At 39.7% G+C, this 21,270-nt stretch overlaps 1 protein-coding gene across 1 annotated transcript in view; it reads right to left on the minus strand.

The window, feature by feature from the left end:
• The window catches only part of sorl1 (sortilin-related receptor, L(DLR class) A repeats containing), a 73,456-nt gene that overhangs the window by 21,374 nt on the left and 30,812 nt on the right, over positions 1–21,270 (minus strand). Inside the window, exons 8-22 of the mRNA XM_036560704.1 lie at positions 21,091–21,260; positions 18,281–18,473; positions 16,939–17,056; positions 14,225–14,298; positions 12,802–12,890; positions 10,173–10,351; positions 9,724–9,910; positions 7,087–7,215; positions 5,685–5,770; positions 3,192–3,364; positions 2,064–2,195; positions 1,821–1,912; positions 1,048–1,294; positions 507–645; positions 220–393 (exon numbers count right to left, since the gene is read on the minus strand). Of these exons, the coding sequence (XP_036416597.1) occupies positions 220–393; positions 507–645; positions 1,048–1,294; positions 1,821–1,912; positions 2,064–2,195; positions 3,192–3,364; positions 5,685–5,770; positions 7,087–7,215; positions 9,724–9,910; positions 10,173–10,351; positions 12,802–12,890; positions 14,225–14,298; positions 16,939–17,056; positions 18,281–18,473; positions 21,091–21,260 (2,182 nt within the window). The remainder of the gene's footprint in view (positions 1–219; positions 394–506; positions 646–1,047; positions 1,295–1,820; positions 1,913–2,063; positions 2,196–3,191; positions 3,365–5,684; positions 5,771–7,086; positions 7,216–9,723; positions 9,911–10,172; positions 10,352–12,801; positions 12,891–14,224; positions 14,299–16,938; positions 17,057–18,280; positions 18,474–21,090; positions 21,261–21,270) is intronic.

A 21,270-nucleotide genomic window follows, 5' to 3' on the forward strand; every position in this document is an offset into this window, starting at 1 on the left:
TTTAAATTTCAGGCTTAATCCTAAGGCTTATTATTCAATAATAACACAGAAAATCAATGCAAACTGGCATTATTATTATTAAAAGTTTTTGGAGTTTGGATCTGCTGGAGGGTCTTGGCCATTTAGGGAGTTAAGTGCCTGAGAGTGCTCAATCTTTACCTTAAGCTGAGTACAATCTACATATGATTTTTTTTTTTGTGTGTGTGTGTGTGTTCTCACCGGTCTTCACACAGCTGTTGTTGCGAAGCTGATATCCAGCAGGACACTGGCACTGAAGCTCTCCCGAGGGCAGCGTGGTGGAGGCCACTCCGTCCGGACACACACAGCTATGCTTGTGTTCAGGCTGAGGCAGACACAGCAGGGTACACGGCTGGTCAGCACAAGCGTTGTGACCTGTAGCACAGAAACACACAATGCTGAGACAAGAACAAGATGGGAAGCTTGTCTTCTTTATAATTACTGTTTATTCCTAAGGGTTTTAAATCAAAACTGTTTTAGGTACTGACCTCTGGTTTTGCCTTTGTAGAAGATCTTAAGGTCCATTACACCAGTCAGTCGGCCCACTAGCAGCTCGCTGTTCGGGGAGCCTGATTTAGGTGCCTTGAAGATGCCCATTCTGGACCAGTCATCCCAGTAGAGGTCATTCTGAAGAGATAAACAGTAATGTTCAAAATATTTGATCCATGATCAATATATAAAATATACAATGAGGCAGGCCTACTGAACGTAGTTTTATGTACCAAATGTAGTGAATGGGCAAAGAACCCATCATACTTTTCATACTTATTATTTACTTTCATACTTTACATACTCATACTTTTACAAAGGCAATTACAGAGCCACCTACTGTGAATCAATGGATGGGTATAACACATGAAATATATATAATAAAAAAGCTACACATCCCTCAATATGCAAAAGGTTAGTTAATTGTTTAACCACATATGCACAAAATGGATGGAGTATGTAACACATTATAGTGGAAAAAAGAAGGGATGAGGCAATGTTACTTCAACACAGCTATAGAGCAAAAGTATGCAAGCCTACCTTAAACACAGCTATAGCATAGGGATGAGGCAGCCCCTCCATTAGCACAGTACGCTGCCCCCCTCTGAAGTCAGCTCTCTCAATACGGTCTCCATATGCCTCGGTCCAGTACAGCCAGTGCTCATCAGCTGTGATACCATTAGGCCAGCGCACACCCTCTGACACTATGCGCTCCACGTGGGAGCCATCCATCCAGCTGCTGTAAACCCCGGCTGCATGGTCACCCCAGTCCGTCCAGAACATCAGACTAGTGCAGACAGCATAAAATGATGCTTCAGTTAACGTGCCTAACCATGAATACTCCACTTACTATTCGGATAACACGCACAATCATTATAATCAATGTTTTCTAGCTATTTTTTGACATGTATTCATAAGGACAGAAATAAGACGTAATCCAGACAATTTTTAGAGACAGCAAAATCAACAAACAAACAAAAATATACATAAAATACAAGTATTATTATTAAAGTATTTGTTTTTTTTTCTTCAATATTAGTTACATCCAATTATATAGGTTCTGGCTTTTGTAAGAACAGTCACTGTTTTGTTTTTGAAAGACTAAAAAGGTCCCAAATTATCTATAATAATCTAATATAACTCTATTCTTTTACGAAATCTTTTCCAGGACAAAGCACAGAGTCATCACTGTCAGTCTCTGGGGCATTCTTTCTTCAATAAACAGGTTATAAACCATGTCATTATTTTTAATATTAGCATTTATATTTGAGAGCTGCAGGAAGTAAGCTGAGAATAAACTGAAATTATTGTACCTCTCTCCAGGCATTAAGGCAAGGGCTCGAGGATGCTCCAGCACCGATGAGTTCACCAGAGTGCGTCTCAGATCCCCATCAGGGTTTGACGCCTAAACAAGAGGGTGACAGCATGTGACTGGCTTCATATGCAATATGTTACTATAACTAATATCTAAAATAGCCTGCCTCCCTTTTTATGGCTTAGCCATAACAAAGCCACTTTGTATTGCGTGACAAGCTACTCTTTCAGGTCAGGCTTACCTCAATCTTCTGAGCGCCGGCGTCCACCCAGTACAGCAGTCTGCTGATGGGGTCAAAGGTCAGGGCCTCTACATTCTGAAGGTCTTTTCTAATGATCACTTCCTGCCCAGAACTGCCATTTAAACAGAGCCTCTAAAAAGACACAGACAGAGCCCTTATTTAAAAAGGTATTCTACAATCAGAGGACTTTGGCCTGGTGGCCAAACCACTTTTTGGGGGCATTCTATATGAGTCATACAGAAGGCCCCCAAAAAGTATCTGCACTTTAACCATTTAACCACTGGGGAATGTAAGCGAAGTTTTTTTATTACTTCTCAAAATGTTTAACCAAATAATGTTTATTTCAAAGAAACCCCGTTTTAGCTAGAGGTACACCGATCATTAAGTTTTACGAGTGATTCCGATTTCTTTGCAGACCAAGGTCCAATGGCTGACTTTTATTAGCCAATTTTTAAGTACCCAAAGCTCACACTATGTGGGCTAAATAAACACATGAACAACATTTTTATATTAGCCAAAGTTGCAACATAAATAACATTATTGCTCTTTAACATGCCAAACTGGCATTTTATGTTCTTAAATAAAAAATGAGTCATGCATAACTTACTCTGACATTTTGGTGTAGGTGGCTAAATACAGCACGAGTACACTTACCTGGCTTATGTTATTGATGTAATAAAATCGCATTCCAGATCAGCCATAATCAAAATAATAAATCTCCTGATTGCCTTTTGCATGTCTGGAGCAAAAAATGGTTCATTCTGATCATGCATCACTACTTTTAGGACAACACCAAACTGCTCAAACTTGTAGATTCTTTGTGTTGAAAAATCTGGGGTTATTTTTCTTGCAATAGTGTCGGCGAGCTTGTGTTCATTAAATCGTCATGAACTCAGAATTGTACAAAGGCATTGTGGATGCAGAAATCTGCAATGAAAGTGTTCAAATGATAGCGATCTGAAATACACCAGCTGCCTTTTGAAAGAATACTTTGCCAAAATGAAAATGACAGTTGTCGAACGATCTGCTCAAGATCAATACCACTTGGGTAGACATTTTCTTTCCTAACACTTAATATATTTTTTAAGCATGGCATAAATGTCCAGATACTTTCTGGGGCCATTGTACCTGTATGGTGTCCAGTGAAATGTCAGCCCAGTAAAGGCAGTTTCTCTCATAGTCGAAGTCCAAAGCCACTGCCTCATGGAGGCCAGAGAGAGGCAGGGGCTGGTCAGCACCCGTGGCCAGATCATAGCGGTGAATGGAGTTCCTCACCGCGTACAGGATAAACTCATTACTCTCTGCAGGAGGACAAAAACATTGTTAGACATATCTAAACACAAACATGTCTAACACGAAGATCCTAAAAATCCTACAGTTTCTGAAATTGTAAAAATAAGAGCCAGTTTTGTGTACATGGATTAAGCCTATTCTTGGACTAAGCTGCAGTAGCAATGATGGTGCGCCATTACAAATGCTATTCAGTGTGGGCTTAGCCTAAATCTGAGTCTGGGAAACGAATCCAAAGTGATGAGAATTCTTGGCTGAAGCTGAAGCAAAAATATGTGCCAGACTGAACATCTACAAGACACACTTTTATAATATAAAAGTCAGCAGAGTAAAGGAAACAGTAACTTTTCAATCACTATATCTAATTTTTCATTATCACATTACCACTTTGTTTTAGGCCTGTTTGATCTTTAAAACATTGAAAACTGTGTAACATGTCACTTTCTGAATTCTCACTCTATTGCCATTTACAGTGGCTGAGTGTTATGGTTTGAGTCAGTCTAACGTCCTCAGTGCAGTGACCTAGCACAACAAAGAAGAGCCCAACACTTTTTCACTAAATGCTTGGCTGCAAGAAGTAAGAGCGAGAGGGCAGTGAGGGTAAGTGTCTTATCTCTCCTCCCCGGGTCAGAGAACACCTGCTGAAAGAACTCATCTATCAGAAAAGCATTCAATCACCTGCCCCCGGCCTCTCACTGTGAGAAAGAGCAGTGTTATCTCAGGGGGGCAGATGGGAGGCAACCTGCGGCGACCGAAGCGGACGAGAGCAGCTCAATGTGGGGCACATACATATTGTGTGAATGACTGACGTGTACAGCAAGCATCTGACACTGAAGTGACACAAGGCCATATTTCTGTACCCACAATTTCAGAGGTAAAAGTCACAGCTGAAGAACATTCCTGCCTTTTAAACCATGTGTCAAGGTTTCATCACAAATAGGTCAACATATATTTTTAAAAGCAAACCTTTCAAGTATTTTTAAGTTACATAAGAGATGTTAAAGGAGCATTCTGCCAATATTTCAACAGTTTTGTATAATTAAATAATTAAGATGTAAAAGTCATCCAGAGTGGTTTGATATGAAAAGCTCTGTTCTAGACTCAGATTTCTTTACAGTGGTTGTGGCATGAACCAGGGGTCACAATGTCTACGATGCAAATACAGCCATTTTATTTACTATTTAAAGTGACAGTGAACTGTACACGAATCTTCTGAGATTTTATACGGAATTTTGATAAAGATTAAATATGAGTAAATCTGAAAAACTGTTTTCTGTTGGGCTGTTTTGCCTTTCATCCATGAGTGGATAAAAAATGCATTATAAGCCAAAATGTTGTTCATAAAACATCATTTAATGTAATAACTTTCTATGATGTAGCCTCTAGAGACTCTGATAGAAGCCAGGTGTCTGAAGTGTTTGATGCCTCCAAAAGGGTTTAACACATATACAATTTCACATCAGATATGTGAAGATTCACTGGTTGCTTAGGACAGTAAATAGAAAGGCTATGTCTGAGTTGTGACACTGTGACTTCTGGTTCCTATCACCACCACTGTAAAGAAATCAAAGTCTCTAAGTTTCTCTATAATGAACAATTTCACATCAAACCACTCTGAATGACTTCGCCAAGTACTGACCAACCTTCGCCAAGTACTGACCAACCTTCGCCAAGTTCTCAACAACTTAATAATTAAATTTCAACAACTGTAATATGCAGAAATGTAGACAAATCTGAAGATGATTTTCCTTTAAGATTGTTTAAGACGGTCCCTCTTATAATGTAACTATTTCAGAAATATTCAAAAATATATATTTCTATAATTTTTTTTTAAAATGTTACTGAATTTTTTTAAACATCAGCAGCAACTTGCTCTTTGTGACCTGAGAAATGAATAATCATTTAGAGATCAGGATGACTTTGTAACTCTGCATACTTAAAATTAAAGGTGCCAAAAAGGGAGCTTTGGAGTGATAGAAAAAACACTTTTAAATGGATAAAATGTGTGTTAAGTTTACAGAAACTCCACATAATGTGAGGTTTTACTTCAAAATAGAGGGGTCTTCAAAGAAACCTTGAAAGGTTTATTCACACTTACACCTCATTTACAACAAATGCTCTTTTAAGAGCCCTCCATTGAAAGGTTTTTTATGGAACTAAAAAAATGTTCTTCTATGGCATTGTTCCAAATAACACTTCTGGCATCTTCTTGTCAAACAGTGAAGGCCATTTTGTAAGAGCCAGCTGGCGGCAGTTCTGCTGTTTGGTAACTCTGCAGGCTCACAGTAAGAGCTCTGCTCAGTGAAACACAGCCAATGCAGGGATTCTGACCTCCAACAGGACATGGCAGCATCTCTCCATCCAGCCTGGCCTCCACATCCCCACCATTGCAGCTGTCCCCAGGCACCTTTCTATACCTGCAGCCACAGAAAACACTGCTGCGGTCAGAGAACGTAAATCCTTTATAAATATTTACAGTCATTATGAGAAATGAGGATCCCTGTGTTCTCTACAAGCTTTTTCCCAGTTTTTGACACTAGGTGATGCTATTGTTCAAGAGCAATGAACTCACCACTTTCATATGACATCATATCTTTCGCCCCATCGTTAAGCCACACTTATTACACGTATAAAATACATCTCCATTATATAATAAACACTATTACAATTTCATCAGTTGAAAAACAATATATGACATTTCTTACAAACACCACTGGCTTTATTATTGGTAAATTCATTAAAAAAAAAAATCACTCTTCATTTATTAAATTTCAGGTCAAAATGGCCATCATGATTAGAAAATACACTTGCATAAGGAAAGGGAAGTCAAAGAAAAACATGGGTTTTCTAAAATGGAGTTATAAGATACAGAAAAAAACCTACACATAAACAGTACCTAAAGCTTTCATCTTTGAGAGAGAGGAGAAAATTAAGCTCCACTCTTGCTTCAGATCTTTATAAATCCACAGGTGTTTCCACTCTTACACTGTGACACAGCTACAATCAAATAGCCATTACTGAGAGCCCAGACCTCAACATCACTGACAGTGTTAAGGATTACAGAGATGAATAGAGGCAGAAAATGCAACCAACTTCCAAGACTGAACTTTGGAGGTGTGGAAAAAGTGAAAAGAATGAAAACTGTAATAACAACAAAAAATCAACACATTAAGTACTGAAAAAAATATTATTAAAAATTGGATTACTTTTTATTTTTCTGCCTTATTTGAGCACTGCTTATCTGAGTACTTTCATGATTAATGGACTGGAATAAAATCTCTTTTTGTTAACCTACATTAACAGTGAGTAGCATTCTTGCTTTCTCCTGTTACATTAACAGAGAAGAGGTTTTATTTTCCAGACATTGACTATATGTTTTCTGCTTTTCCAGATGTTGAAAAAATGTATAACTTGCAGTTAATGGCTGTTAAATGAAGCATGCTCTCTAAGTTTTGGACATTACTGTAGGCACACAAATATCTACTTATGAATCTAACCTAATCTATGTGTTTTATTCTTTTAAAATTAGCCTGAAAACAGTGCTGTGTAAATTGTCCTCCTCCAGCCACTGCAGGTGATCAACAGTGAGTGATGCAGCATGAAACTGTGCTGGCAGATCTAATAAGCCAGGCTGCTGATGGACCCCTGATGCTCAGCTTACTGCCTGAAGTCTTAAGGACATTATCACTGCTGAGATGGTAAAACCATTATGGCTGTGTTAATGTTTTCTCACCCTTTGCTGCGGCGGTAGGTTGTGCCCACCGGGCAGGGCACTGGAGGGGCATACAAGTTGCCTGAAAACTCCGGATCGGGCACACACACTTGCAGAGACAGGTCCTCGCTCAGCTTGAAGCCGTAATCACTGTTAGACAGAGACAGAGAACATGGGCACGGTTTAAAAAAAGTACTGATAAGAGTGTTTAGATATGGAGACAGAAGAGTCTGACAGGATTTCTTTTTATCTAGATGGCAGCCATGATATAGAATTTAAAACCCTTCAATGTCAATTTTGTGTAAATATTAAAGGGGTGGCGCTCACCTTTAAAATAATATCAACTTGTAACTTGTTCATGCTTTTGTTACAAGCAGACTTGATTACTGTAATGGTCTTCTTGCTGGACTTCCTAAGAAAACTATACATCCCTTACAACTTGTACAAAATGTGGCAGCGCACATCCTAATAAAAAGAGAGATCACATCACTCCTGTTTTAAAAGATCTGCACTGGCTCCCTGTATCATTCAGGATAGATTTAAAAGTTCTGCTACTAGTTTTTAAAACTCAAATGACCTAGCACCTGCTTACATCACAGAGTGTCTGTCTGTTTATGTTCCCACACGTAATCTAAGATCTGCAGATAGAGGCCTTCTACAAATACCCTCTGTAAAATACAGAAAATATGGAGAGACTCTTTCAGTTACTATGCTTCTAAACTGACCTTTTATTAAACAGTCAAGCTCAGTGCTCACTTTTAAGAAGCATCTAAAAACGTATCTCTTTAACTAAAGCATTTAATTAAAACTCTACGTCTCGTGGTATTTATCTTCAAATTTGATCTTTTTTCATTTTCTTCTGATTCTAAATAAATACTAATGATTTCTTGTATAACTATGTTTTATCACCTGTCTGTAAAGCACTTTGAGCTGCCACCAGCAATAAAAAATATTATTATTATAACTGTAATTGTCCTGGTTTTACAAAACGCTGAAAAGCGTCAGGAGTCCCTAAGAATGTTCTGTCTAAAAGAGTGGTGACCAATCTACTCTGCAAAGGGCCAGTGTGCCTTTAGGTTTTCATTCCACATGAGCAGGAACACACATTCTTTAAGACTCCTGTGAGCTCCTGCTTTGTTGGAATGAAAACCTGGAGCCATACCGGCCCTTTGCAGATAAACTGGAGTTAAAAAAAACAAAAAAAGATAATATGATTAATCATTAAAAAGATTCAACTACTAGATTACTAGATCGAATACCAATGTAATCCACAGTCACAGCCCTAATTTAAATATACGATATCTAATCTTGAAGACAGTTGTCTTAATTCATCTGACATTCTGGATGTAGATCTGGAACTGGTTGTCATATGACTGAAGACCAACTGCAGGTGTTTATGTCAAAACACCAAGCATTAGTCACCAAGACTTTGAGATTAGGAGTGACTGTTTATACTTTGAATTTCAAGCATGTTTCTTTAAGTGCCCTGTCATTAAGTATAGTCATATACAAAAGTGTGAACACCCTGGTCAAATGAGATGTTTTGTTGATTTTTTTGCAAATTTAATTTACAATTTCTAAATATTCGCCAGGTTTAACAAATTAGATATAGATAAAAAATTAAAACAAATATAAAATTTGCCATAACGTTTGCCATTTTACAATATGTTAAATCTTAGAAAATTAACAAAACTTGTAATTCGACCAGGGGCACAAAAACCTTCGAATATGACTGTATATGTTCCTGAGTCTGTCCTATGGCTGAAAGATTCATTGTTTGTTTGTTTTTTTTTTTAACTGAAATCACAGGAGCTGCAATTTTAATTATATCCTACATTATTCACAGACGTCTTAACAAGTTTTAAATGAAGAAACATAACCTAACACAGATCTGGCATTCTGGCAGACTACGTCTAAAAAAATGGATGCGTTGGGCTTCTTTGTGAAGAAAAAGCGTAGAGCTTAATTTAAAGAAAATAACTGCATTTAAATCACAATTGTAATTTTGGTCAGGCAATTAGACAGTTTCCACAGATTGTTCAGCCCTAGCCTGCATTTTATAGCAGTGTTTATCAGGCACCAAGCACTGAACATTTCGGTTTGGTTTCTCCATTCAACCACAGATGGCACAAATCCAATGGTGAGATACGGTGATGGGGTAGTGGGCCAAAAATACTGAATCAGATATCAGAGGACAAAAAAAAGAATAAAACCTAGTCAATCTTTTAACAAATCCATCCTGAAACATCACAGACTATAATGAATAATGTTGTTAGCTGAGTTCTTCCTGTGGGGTAGTAGAGTGTTTGAGTAGTTTCAGCATGATGGACTACTTCTAGATGCTCATCTTAAGCTTGAAACTGAAATGCTTCAATTAAATATGTCTCATTTTAAAGTTAAGTGGTTTTAAAGAAAAGCAATTTGGATTGTATCGTTATCAGCCATTTTAAAGCAGTTGTATTGCGTCCTCTCTACTCTCAACACACCTGACTTAGCTCATCCGCTAATTAACAAGCCCTTCATGTGTTTAATATGGGTGTGGTAGAGAAGGGAAAACACAATATTGTGCAGGGCAGGCCAACTGTGGGACAAGGATTGTGTTTGAGTCAAGATCTAATGCTGGGAATGTTTACAGAGGAGATGTTCACTCTCTCTCACCACTCGTAGTCCTGCCGGGTGCAGGAACAGTTGGACAGACTGACAGGGCGGTCAAAGTCCTCGCCATTGAAGCAGGTTGCGTGGGGCGTGCGACGCTTGTAGACCAACTCACGGCCCAGCAGACAGCCGTTCCCATGCTCGTCAGATGGAGACCAGTGCTTGTAGTCACCCTCAGAGCACGGCACGCCTGGACATATCAAACACAGCTTAGAACTTCACTCTCCCACTGAACACTCACCACATCCTGTAATGGCACAGAGCCAGTCAGAACTTGCCCAGTAAAAGCTGTGACACAAAAATAACTAAGAAGAGTGTGAATTCACACATCTTGGGTGCACAGAATGACGTAGAGTACTAAAGATAGAAGGGGAAAAAAAAATTTGAGAGCCTTTTGTCAAGAATGATATATATATACGTGAGAATTAATTGGAATATGAAAAAAAACTCACCTAATACATCGCTGGCATTGACTTGGAGGATGAGCCAGCTGTGCTTCTGGTCAGCATAGGAGCCGAAGATGGTGAAGATGGTGCTCTTCTCGCCCGGTTCGGTCAGCAGTTGGTACACATAGACTTCCTGCCTAGAGAACTGGAAGTCTGTCCACGTCTCACCCTCATTGGTGCTGTACCTGGAACACGCAGGCAGAGACAATCACATCAGTAAAACTGTAGTCTCACAATCCAGACTTCTGCTTACCTACTGCCAGAAAGTCTGATGCGTTTTGTTACTTAACAGGGTGAAGAACCACCTACTTTGAGAGGAAGCTTTTGAAGATGTAGTGTGGTGAATTTCACAATTTTATTTTTCCATCTAGCAATTGTCTTGCTCCAAAACACTCATCATGGCACGATTAACCTCTCTCTGCAAGCCTTTAGTGGCTATTCCAGAATGGAAATCAACTCAGATATTTTTAAATAATATAATGAATTTTCCTGCAACTCTGTTATCAGATTAACTAGGACTATGATGACTCTCTGTCAGTGAAATATTGTGACTCTTTTTAAAAATGTTGACTTACTTTCTTAGCTATGTGGATGTAAATGTACAGTTTACTTTTGGTTTTGTAAATTATACACATTTGGATAAAAAAAATATTCCATTAACATTCGTGAAGGAAAAAATACATAGCGCAAAAAACTGAGGGATGTGAAAACATAAACAGAAATCATATTTTATGGCTACTGGGGTGCGGGAAAAAAATCGATTCTTAGATGCATCGCGATGCAGACGTGAACGATTCTGAATCGATTCACAAACGTCAAAAATGTCTAAATATTTAATTTATAACGTAATGTTGACGGAACGCAAAAGGTGGAACTTGGAAGTGCGGAAGTGCAGCGCCCAGTCAGTCTGTGGTGGCACATAACAAAAACACAAGTGGATGAGCGAGAAATCCGACCGGCACCCTCTGCATTAAAAGCCAGGTTAGGTCAGGAGTCACAACACAAATGTTAAGAAGAGACATTTTGACCTTTCAACAAAAATCAAACCACCTTGGGAGCCAAAATGTCCAGTATGTCTCAGTATGTGATAACGTCCTAGTATAGGCTAAACAATATAAACGAAAACGCAGATTTACTTCGCTCTGCTTTAAGCTTCGCCTATAGCTGCTCTCCTCCCATCTCCGCCAGAAAACTTTTCCTCAGAAGTAGATCAGTTAAATGTCTCTCAGCGTTCGACTGTTTTACGAGGCTGAAGTCGCTTCTTATTCTCCAGCTTCTTGTTCGAATTGTCCCACTCCACCTTAAATTCTAACTGAGGCGCCGAATGTAAATGCGGCACCATTTAAGGTGGAACGGGAGAATTCGAAAGAGAAGCTGACTTTAGCTACGCCGCTTTTTAGTGTTTGACAGTGTCTTGTTGCAGATTTAACGTACCAGGAAACCAACTGCACTGCTTATAAATGCGAATAATGCATCGCTGCTATGTGACCTGCAGTCTGCATGCCGTTGCGAAACAGGGCTTTTGCGCTATGGTTCACACGTTCCGTCTCAAAGATACTTTACTGAAACAGCGATCCCCCCCGTCTCTACAACGAGACCAAAACCGAAGTTATAAAATCACTAAAGAAAACGGGTAGAATAGCTGTAACATGTGCTGCGTGGACATCCATCACCACTGGATCTTATTTCACCGTAACTGCGCATTTTATCGCAGATCAGTAGCAGCAGCTTCTCGTGCTCCAAGCAAGAGCACTGAATGAGAGCCTTCGAGTTCACTTGCCACATCACTTCCATTTGTTTTATTAAAAAAGATATTGGAAGTAAATTCATTATGGATCATTACAAATACTTTGCTTTAAAAGTACCAAGTCACTTTAAATAACAATAACACAGAGTCACTTAGTCACTTTAAAATGTATATTTAGTCTCTATATTCTGTGGATATTCTGTGTATATTTTGTGTATATTTAATATATTTCCGTTGGTTTTTCTTGTATTTTTATTTATCTACTTTCTGTAGAGTGATTAGCTGAGCCTCACACAAGCATTTCAGTGCATAAATGTCCTGACATGTTGTGCAAGTGACAAATAAACTTGAAACTTGAACTCGAAACTTGAGCTCACACAGTGAGAAAATATAAATGCTATATAGAAAAAAAAGATGTATCGAGATGCATCGATAATTGTTTTATAATCGCATCACAGCCCTCTGAATCGTAATCAAATTGAATCGAATCGTGAGGTGCCTAGAGATTCCCACCCCTAATGGCTACTGAAAAAAGGGGTTAAAAACTTGTGCATGGAAGACACTGCAACAGAGACACAGACATAGCCAATCGGTATCCAACTGACAGAACTACTGAGAGTTTGGCCAGCTTAGTGTGCACTAAATACCAGACAGTCTGTAACTCTGTGAACTCTGTGAGTGTCTGAGGCTGAGACTAGTGAAACTCTAATGCCCAAAAGAACAGCACTGAAGATTAGCGTCTTCCCAGATCTACCAGACCTGATTCAACTGTTGAAGACTACTGTTTGAGGAGCTAAATTAGGTGCCAAAGCAGGGAACGACAGTGTTATCCCTACACAAATGCTGCAGGCACATGAAGGTAAATATGAACAGCAAATAATGACTCACTTAAGTGTTCTGGTGGAGCCGCCTTGAGCGATGGCCATCAGGATACCTCCGTGGTCCCCCCAGGTGTAGAAGTGAGGACCAGCTAGGGCCTGTAGCAAATCATTAGATATGTTTAGACAAACAATATTAAAAAGTGTGCATGATATACTAACAGTATTGGGGTGTAATGGAGTATGAGTATTAGGAATATGTATTCAGAATACAGGAATTAAGTATCTGTATTTAGTCAAAAAGTTATTTTTACATTTTTCGAATAAAATGTTTATTTTATAGAATATTTACCCATTTAATTTAAAAATATATACCCTCTTTAAAAGTCTTAATTCTTTTAAAATCAGTACACAGGGTGAAAAGACATGCTCCAAAGAAGAATTCAAAATAGCTTCTATACAATCACTGAAGTTGCTGCTAAAGCCTGAGTAGACAGATAAATCAGTGTGATGATCAGTTGATTTATCAGTCTACTCAGGCTTTAGCAGACTGAAAAATCAATGTGATGATCAGTTATTAATTTAAATATTACTAAACTCCTTTGAGGGATGACGAAACTGAACAGTCTCCTCAGTAGTGGACTAGAGCGACAAGCTTAGCATCGCTGGTGTGCTGGTCTCATGCAGGCATTTTGTGGCAACTACTTACTAAAAATGCCACCAACTAAAAATCATATAGGTGCCCACTTTACAGTCAAGTTTGAAAGATTTTGTCATTGGGATATGGCGAACTGTTTTCTTCAATCACAAGGTGGCAGTGGGATTGTGGGAGCAGCAGTGGACTGAAGCAGGTGACAACAGCCAAAATAATGTTGAGAGTTCAGACTTCATGAAAAATCTATTTATTTAAATGAAGTTACAAATTCTCAACACTATATGTTGTCACCTGCTTCAGTCCACTGCTGAAACTACATGAAGAAAACTGCCAATGAGTAACAGAATGGAATTTAATAAAATTTTTATTTAAATTTTATTAAAGAGTTTTTTCTCCATGTTTTATCAGTATGTATTATAATATGTATTTTACATGTACTCTAAATGTATTCTAACACATTACTTTTAATGTGTTTAAATGGAACACATTACTGAATACATTTAGGCCGGTGCATTCAGTATTCAGCCATCACTACTTTTTCAAAGTATTCTGCCCAACTCTGTGAACTAAGTATGAAAAGGGGGTCTTCAGTAAATATCCACTTGCTGTATTGTGCCGAATTAACACTTGTATCAGCTGTAATTCCAAAAAAAAAATTATTTTTAAAAGAATAACACTTTGGCTGCTGATATATAATATGATATCTTGCCCTCCACTTTACCCCCAAAAGTACAGAGTGTCTTAACACAGGCTGGACCAGGTTCAGTCTGGTCATTCAGCTGAGCTCATGATGACTCATAAGTCAGGACTGTGATGTGGTCAGGGAGCGTTTCAGTACCTCTCTCCACCTGACGCCTGCACTGCTGGACACGTACACATTGGGCTTGTTGGCCAAGTTCTTCCCCACAGATCCTGAGAGGGGTAAAGCAAGTGTGAGAGAAAAGAAAGACAAAAACAGAAAAAAAAAACAAGAGAGTGGGTGAAGAGATAAAAGATAGAAAAGAAAAAAGAAATAGAAATAAAAAAGGAGAGAATGAAAAAAAACAAAAGAAAGAAGAAGAGAAAGGACAAAACGATAAATAAAATAAGAGAAAGAAAAAATAAAGGAAAGAAAAGAGATCAAAAGAAAAAACAAAAAAGGAAAAGAGAGAAGAGAGAGACAAAAAATTTGGGAGAATGAAAAAGAAAGGAAATGAAAAAATAAAAGTAAATAAAAGCAAACACACAGCAGCAGGGCGAGAGACACAGAGGTAGACAGAGAGAGATGGAGACAGAGAGAGAGAGAGAGAGAGAGAGGGACAGAGAGAGAGAAAGAGAAAGAGAGAGAGAGGGACAGAGAGAGAAAGAGAAAGAGAAAGAGAAAGAGAAAGAGAGAGAGAGAGAGAGAGAGAGAGAGAGAGAGAGCGAGCGAGCGAGCAGAGAAATCTCCCTTGCAAAACAGATCCTTCACATACTCTTCACAAAAGGCCACTGGCTACTGAAGCCCTCCACAACAGCAGTTCCCAGCTTTGTAGACTTTAGTCCTCTTCATGATCCCAACACACCTGATACAGCTAGTCAGCTAATTACCCAGCCTTTTGTGGGTTGCAGTGGGAGAGTCAGAGCACAGAAACACTAAAATGTGCAGGGCAAGGGGGGCAGAAGGACCAGGGTCAGGAACTACGGCTCTAGAAGATGCTCATTCAGGGCCAGATGAGCCAGGCCCACAATGCACCTGAATTTAACGTTGGATTCACTAAGGCTGCAGTTTATCATGCAAACTGTGCACAGCCCCGCCCACAAAGCGCAAAGTTCCTTCCACCAAAACTTTCTACACAGATAACAGACCAAGCACATACTACAGCCACATGACAGCCACGACTGCATATCTTGATGGTTTAAACAGTGATATTCTGCAGCCTTCATGGATTTATTTTCAATATTAACTAAAACAGCAAGAGGCAAGCTCACAAAGAGCTGACAATGTTTTGCCCATCAGCTTCAGCAGGTCACTGATTAGACCTCTTATATTCTGCAGCAACTCTACCTCCCAAAAACAAAGTAAACAGTTTTTTTTGGTAAGATGGTGTATTACTACATTTTTGATCCCTTAAAAAGCCTCCTTATAATTTGTAGATACTGTGGCTGTCGGGACAAAATGTATCTCCTCGTATCTCTATTTTTGTCGTTTTTCAGTTTTTAACATAATTTGAAAGCACCTGTTGCCCTTTATAATGTGTGTAAATTTCATGATGAATGGACCAAAAGAAATGGCCAAAAATGTCTGGTTCCATTAACTTTCATTAACAGTAAAGAAGGTTTTTTTCCTTCTCCTGTAAAGTTATTATTGTGGAAATACAAGGTTTCCTTCCGACAACAGCAATATGTTGTGACAGTAGCCATTACTGCTTCAATTATGTTACCTTACAGTCTATACATTTCACTCTTTGCACTTGCTTTATTTGATTTGTTCTGTCATTGCAGCCCTTTTCAATGTATTTTAATGTGAACTCATTTTACGATAATGATAAAAAATAAAGTACGTTATGCAGCCCTAACGCACACAGCCCATAAACTGCGCATGTAGGCACGTCTGCTGGTTTTGTATATAACATGCGGGTAAAATGCATCCGATTCACACCTGAGACTGGCATGAAAGGCTTAATACAGCAAGCCCTCAATAGGCACCTTCATTTCAACGTCAAGGACCTCAGAAACGCTCTATCTGCTGCTTCCCTCAGGACCCCTCCAGCCCTCTGTCAGTGAGGTGGAAACTGCACTGCTCCTCTTTAAGCTCCCTGACGGAGAATCAAGGCTGCTTGCACGACTTTTAGCATTTTCACAGCATCTTGTTGTCTTGCAGAGCTAACAAAGAGCTAGCTCAACTTCTGGGTATCTGCCTCACAGAGAAAACCTCTCCACACCTTCCTGTTTTGCAGTCTTTTAATGAAATGCTGAAGTTTTCCGAGTGCTGCTGCAGGCTGCAGTGTGCTGTGTCAGTGTGTGTGTGTATATGTGTGAAAGCGTGTGTTAATTAGCCGGTGGCTGAAACAGCAATAATTAGCACATCTGTGTCGCAGAGATAGCGCCCAGAGTGGGTAGACATCTTCACAAAACCCGCTCCTCTCCTCTCTCCTCGCTGCCCATTACCTAATAATCATTTAATTAAAGGGCTGCTGCCGGCAAATGTAGAGAGACAGAAAGAAAGAGCAGAGAGGACGAGTGAGGCTTCCAGACACTGGCGGAGAGGAAAATCAATGTTTTCCAGCAGGCGTGAAAAGGGCGAGCACAAGGAGGCACGATCTGGAGCAACACACGCTGCCCCCTATCATTACACGCTGCATGGTGAGTGTATTGGGGTCTCAGTGGGGGCTTGAAAACACACACACACACACACACAGTTGGTCTTGAAAAAGAGAGAAGTGGAGGCCTCAACAGTTTGGTTTCAGCTTCCTCAGACTTCTCTCAGAGAGATACACACACACACACACACACACACAAACACACACACACACACACTCTGGAGGATGTGTGAGCAGAGACGCTACAGCAAACACTGGTCATGTGACCCACCTGTTGCCATGATGAGGCCAGGTGCAGACTCTTTAGACAGAATGGGCATCCTGCGCAACTGAATGTTCAACAGCTGACTCCACCGCTGAGCCAAGTGCAGAGAACAACCTTTAGAGAGCTAGAGAGAGACAGAGAGACAGAGAGAGAGAGAGAGAGAGAGAGAGAGAGAGAGAGAAAGAGTTAAAGAGGGATCACTGGATGAATCACTCACATAACTGACACTAACAGTCACACAAAGAATGAGTTCAGTCTTAACTTTAATCTAATCTCTATTTGACTGTCAACAGGGACTCTTCAGTAGAGCTCCAAACAGTCGGGTTATTAAACTAGACTTGCTGTGTGCTCAGAAAAACTGTCCATAAACAAACACCATCACCACCTCCTCCCACAACAACACCCACACACTCACACTTCAGCACATTAAACCACACTCACTCTCACATTAGGAGTTTCTGAAGCCTCTGTTTACAGCTGTGGTCTGCTGAGTATTTTTTAATGAGCATGGCTTCTACTCATCTGGTGGGGCTTTTTACCATGAACTGATAATGTCTTCAATAGTCTACAGTGGCAGTTCAGTGGTCTGCAATGGTCTGCAGTAATGCCAGAGGCATTTGCCAGGCGTTTTTCATGAGTCTATCCCACCAATGTTTATAAACCTACATTGTACACACACACACACACACACACACACACACACACACATATATATATATATATATAAAATAATTGTATTACTTTTTGGATTGTAGGTTTAGACAACATTTCAGTATCAACAAAATTAATCTGCCAAAACTGACCAGAAAATGTTGTGCTGTCATTCATAAAATATTACAATAAAATATAAACATTAAAAGATTTTTCTTTTGGATGGAAACACAGCTAATGACTTTGTTTACCTCTTAACAGTTAAATTATGCTGCAATTTAAAAAAATAATAATTTGAATTTATCAGGTACACAGAAAAAGTTGCATTGCAAAATAAATCTTCTCTATAATGGTTGTCCTAATGGCATATTATTGTTATTGCCATCGATTATCAGTTAAGGCTACTGACCAGACTAACTTAGCAATGGTTTTCTAACTTATGCTAGGTTCGGCCTCAAGAACATAGTACGTAAAGGTGTGTGTTACCTTGTCCATATCTTTACTACAGTGAAGTTTTGGGTTCAATAATTCGTTTATTTAAAATATATGTTTATTTATAAAATCATGTATGTGTATTTAATCATTTTAATAAAAGCATACTTTCATTAAAATGAAATTCATAAAAATAACTATTTATGCTTGTGTTTTTAGCACATACACGTAGACCACTGCTTCAGATCTGATAGTCGATGGTTACCTGGCAGTCAATGGTTCCTCCGAGGCTGTCAGCAGCAGGGGGCTGCAGCAGCTCCCAGGTGCCCCCTTTATCGAAAGTAATGACTGAACGCATGTTGTCTTCGCTAAGTGAACCATTTATGAGTGTGGCCACGAACACGCCCCGCAGGCCCTCCACGCGGTGCAGATCAGCAAACGGCTCACTAGCAAAGTACCTGCAAAACACAGAAACTCTGCCATTTCCTCAATAATTACATACACATTGTGGATATACATATACATAATGCATATACAGTGTTTAGATGGTTTTTAGAACAATTATACACACACACACACAAGACTGCAACATTGTAGTGTCTCATTTAAATACAGCTTTTAAATAGTAATTTCCACTGACTGCTTATTATATAACTATAACTTGTCATAGTTTTTTTCAGCTACTGTGAGGCTGTAATCACTGAAGTCCATCAAGTGTAAAATATCATTTACTAGCAAAATGCACTGCTGATTCCAGCAAAATCAGTAATATTAGCACTGGAGGACGCCTTAGGCAGACTACGCTGGACAGTGCTTGGGGAACTACAGATAAATAAACAACCTAACCTAACAAAAGCTACAGAAAAATGGAAAGGTCCTGTTCTCAAATGTAAAACAGTGGTATGACAGTGAGAGGCTACAAATGTGAAGGAATAGAACATGCAGCCACTGTTGCTCTCACCGGATGTCGGTGATGAAAATGAAAAAATAATTAATGCAATATTATGTTCACCCTGCATTCACATGAAGGTGATAAATAGTAATAAATACTTTCTGATGAACCTCATTTAGTCCAGTCATACAGCTATAACAAAATTCCCTTCTTTTAAAATAGAAATCCAAGATTAATGTGATTAATCGCAATAAACTGAACAAACTGTGATTTATCATAACCAATTATTTTAATCATTTGACAGCCATGTATTGGCAACTTAATTGGTTTTATATTACTGATTCCAAAGTTGTGAGTGGTACTGCGGATTCAGAGGTATTTAATTCTGCTGAACGAGGTGCACCATCATTAACCCAGTCCAGCCAGCTCATCTGCATGGTGCACTGCAGGCAGTGGTGCTGCAGCAGGGCAGCTGTGCTAGAGATCAGGGGCTTGGCCCAGCGCAAACTCCTTCTCTCTGCTGCAGGGAATCAGTGTGCCAGCCGAGCAGGATGAAGGATTGCTCTGTGCCGGAACTGTGAAGAGGAGAGTGCAGGCTACAGACACAAGCACTGGAATCCTCAGAGAGACCTTGCAAACCCACTTATGAGTTACTTACGAGGAGAGCCATGCAGAGCCAAAGTCTCTGAAACACTGATGCACAGAACATTGTCTCTAAGAGTGAATGGAGCTTGTGGAACACGTTCCAAATGAGAAAAATAGAAAAAAATGGCACTTATTGGTAGCGATATTGAATTAATGTTGTAGTTGTATATGAATTACTTTTCACTTGTAGCTCATTAAAACAAGCAGACAAGCAGCTCAGCTGTCTAAGTGAGGATCATGAGTCTGATCCTCGGCAATGAAGCTACAATCGGTGGCTGGGATTCCAAGACAGCCTAACAAGCCTCGCTGTCTCTGGGTGGGTGGGATGGTTCTCCTTCTCACCCTCATCATTCAGTAAGATGCTAGCCAACGTGAGCATCTATCAGCTGATGTAACAGAACTGTCAGTTAGTGTTCTCCTCCAAGCTTGTTGAGCAGTCCAATGATGCTGCATTAGAGGTAGTTTGAAAAGATGTGGTGGTACGTGCCTCAGAAGAAGCATGTGACTGTCTTCACCCTCCCAGCTTGGGAGCATCGCGTGATAGGGGGAGACATAACTAATGGGTGGGGATTGGCTTCGACTAAGTCACCAGTTCGATCCCCTGAGCTAACAGTACATGACTGAACTGCCCTTGAGCAATGCACCTAACCCCCAACTGCTCCCCGGGCACTATGGATAGGGCTGACCACCACTCTGGGCAAGCGTGCTCACTGCCCCCTAGTGTGTGTGCTTTCACTAGTGTGTATGTGGGTGTTTCACCGCACAGTGAACATGGATTAAATGTGATGGTGAAATTTCCCCGTTGTGGGATTAATAAAGGGTAACTAAATGAAACCTGAACCAAGCCTGACACATATGTGGGAAATAACATCCATGCTGGGACAAATATTTCAAGCTCTTTTTTATTAAATTGATTTGATTAATTGATCCATTTATTATTATTTTATTGATTGATAATAAATTATTTTATTATTCAATTTGGTGAAAAGTTATTTTTGTGCTTACAGTCTTATTTTGCAGACAGAAAAATCAGGCGGTGCTTGAACCTCATGAGCCGATGAGGGTTGCGAGAGACAATAGCAGGAGGACAACAGCCGTGAGAGACAGAGGGAGAACAATGACAGCCACAAGAGGCAGCGGAGGATGAAGTCTATGCTCCATGTCATCGGCAAGGGCCCCGAGAGACAGCGGGAGGACTATGACAGCCGTTAGAGAAATCTAGAGAAAGGTGCCTGAGCCCTGCCTCCTGTTTTGCAGCGAGGCCACTGTACTACACCTGACATTTGATTATTTGGTTAGACATTATCAGTATTTGGTTTTGTTGTTTTTGTTTACGTTGTGTGGAAATAAAGGTATAAAGTCTGCTGTCACTGTCATTCCTGCCTCCAGCATCATTCTTTCCTTCAGGGGTAGCATATGGCATGTTACACTCACATTTCTTATTGACATTAAAATAGAAAAAATCGTATGTGCATGGACTTAATCAGCTAAAAGATTGATGAAATGTGTGTTTCATCACATACATAGCACAGCACTACCTGATCAGAGTGTTGCTTCCTGAGCCCTCAGGACTGTAGTACAGAACGTTCTCCAGTGAGAGAGAGAAGGCCAGGCCCTGTGTGTCTGAGATGTACAGGTGCGTGGAGTTGTTATTGTGGTTCACGCAAACAAACACCTGATCCTCTGAGGCATCCGCTATGTAGTACTCCTGCAAAAGA

This window comes from Colossoma macropomum, unplaced genomic scaffold, assembly GCF_904425465.1.
Source record: "Colossoma macropomum unplaced genomic scaffold, Colossoma_macropomum, whole genome shotgun sequence".
Taxonomy (NCBI): domain Eukaryota; kingdom Metazoa; phylum Chordata; class Actinopteri; order Characiformes; family Serrasalmidae; genus Colossoma; species Colossoma macropomum.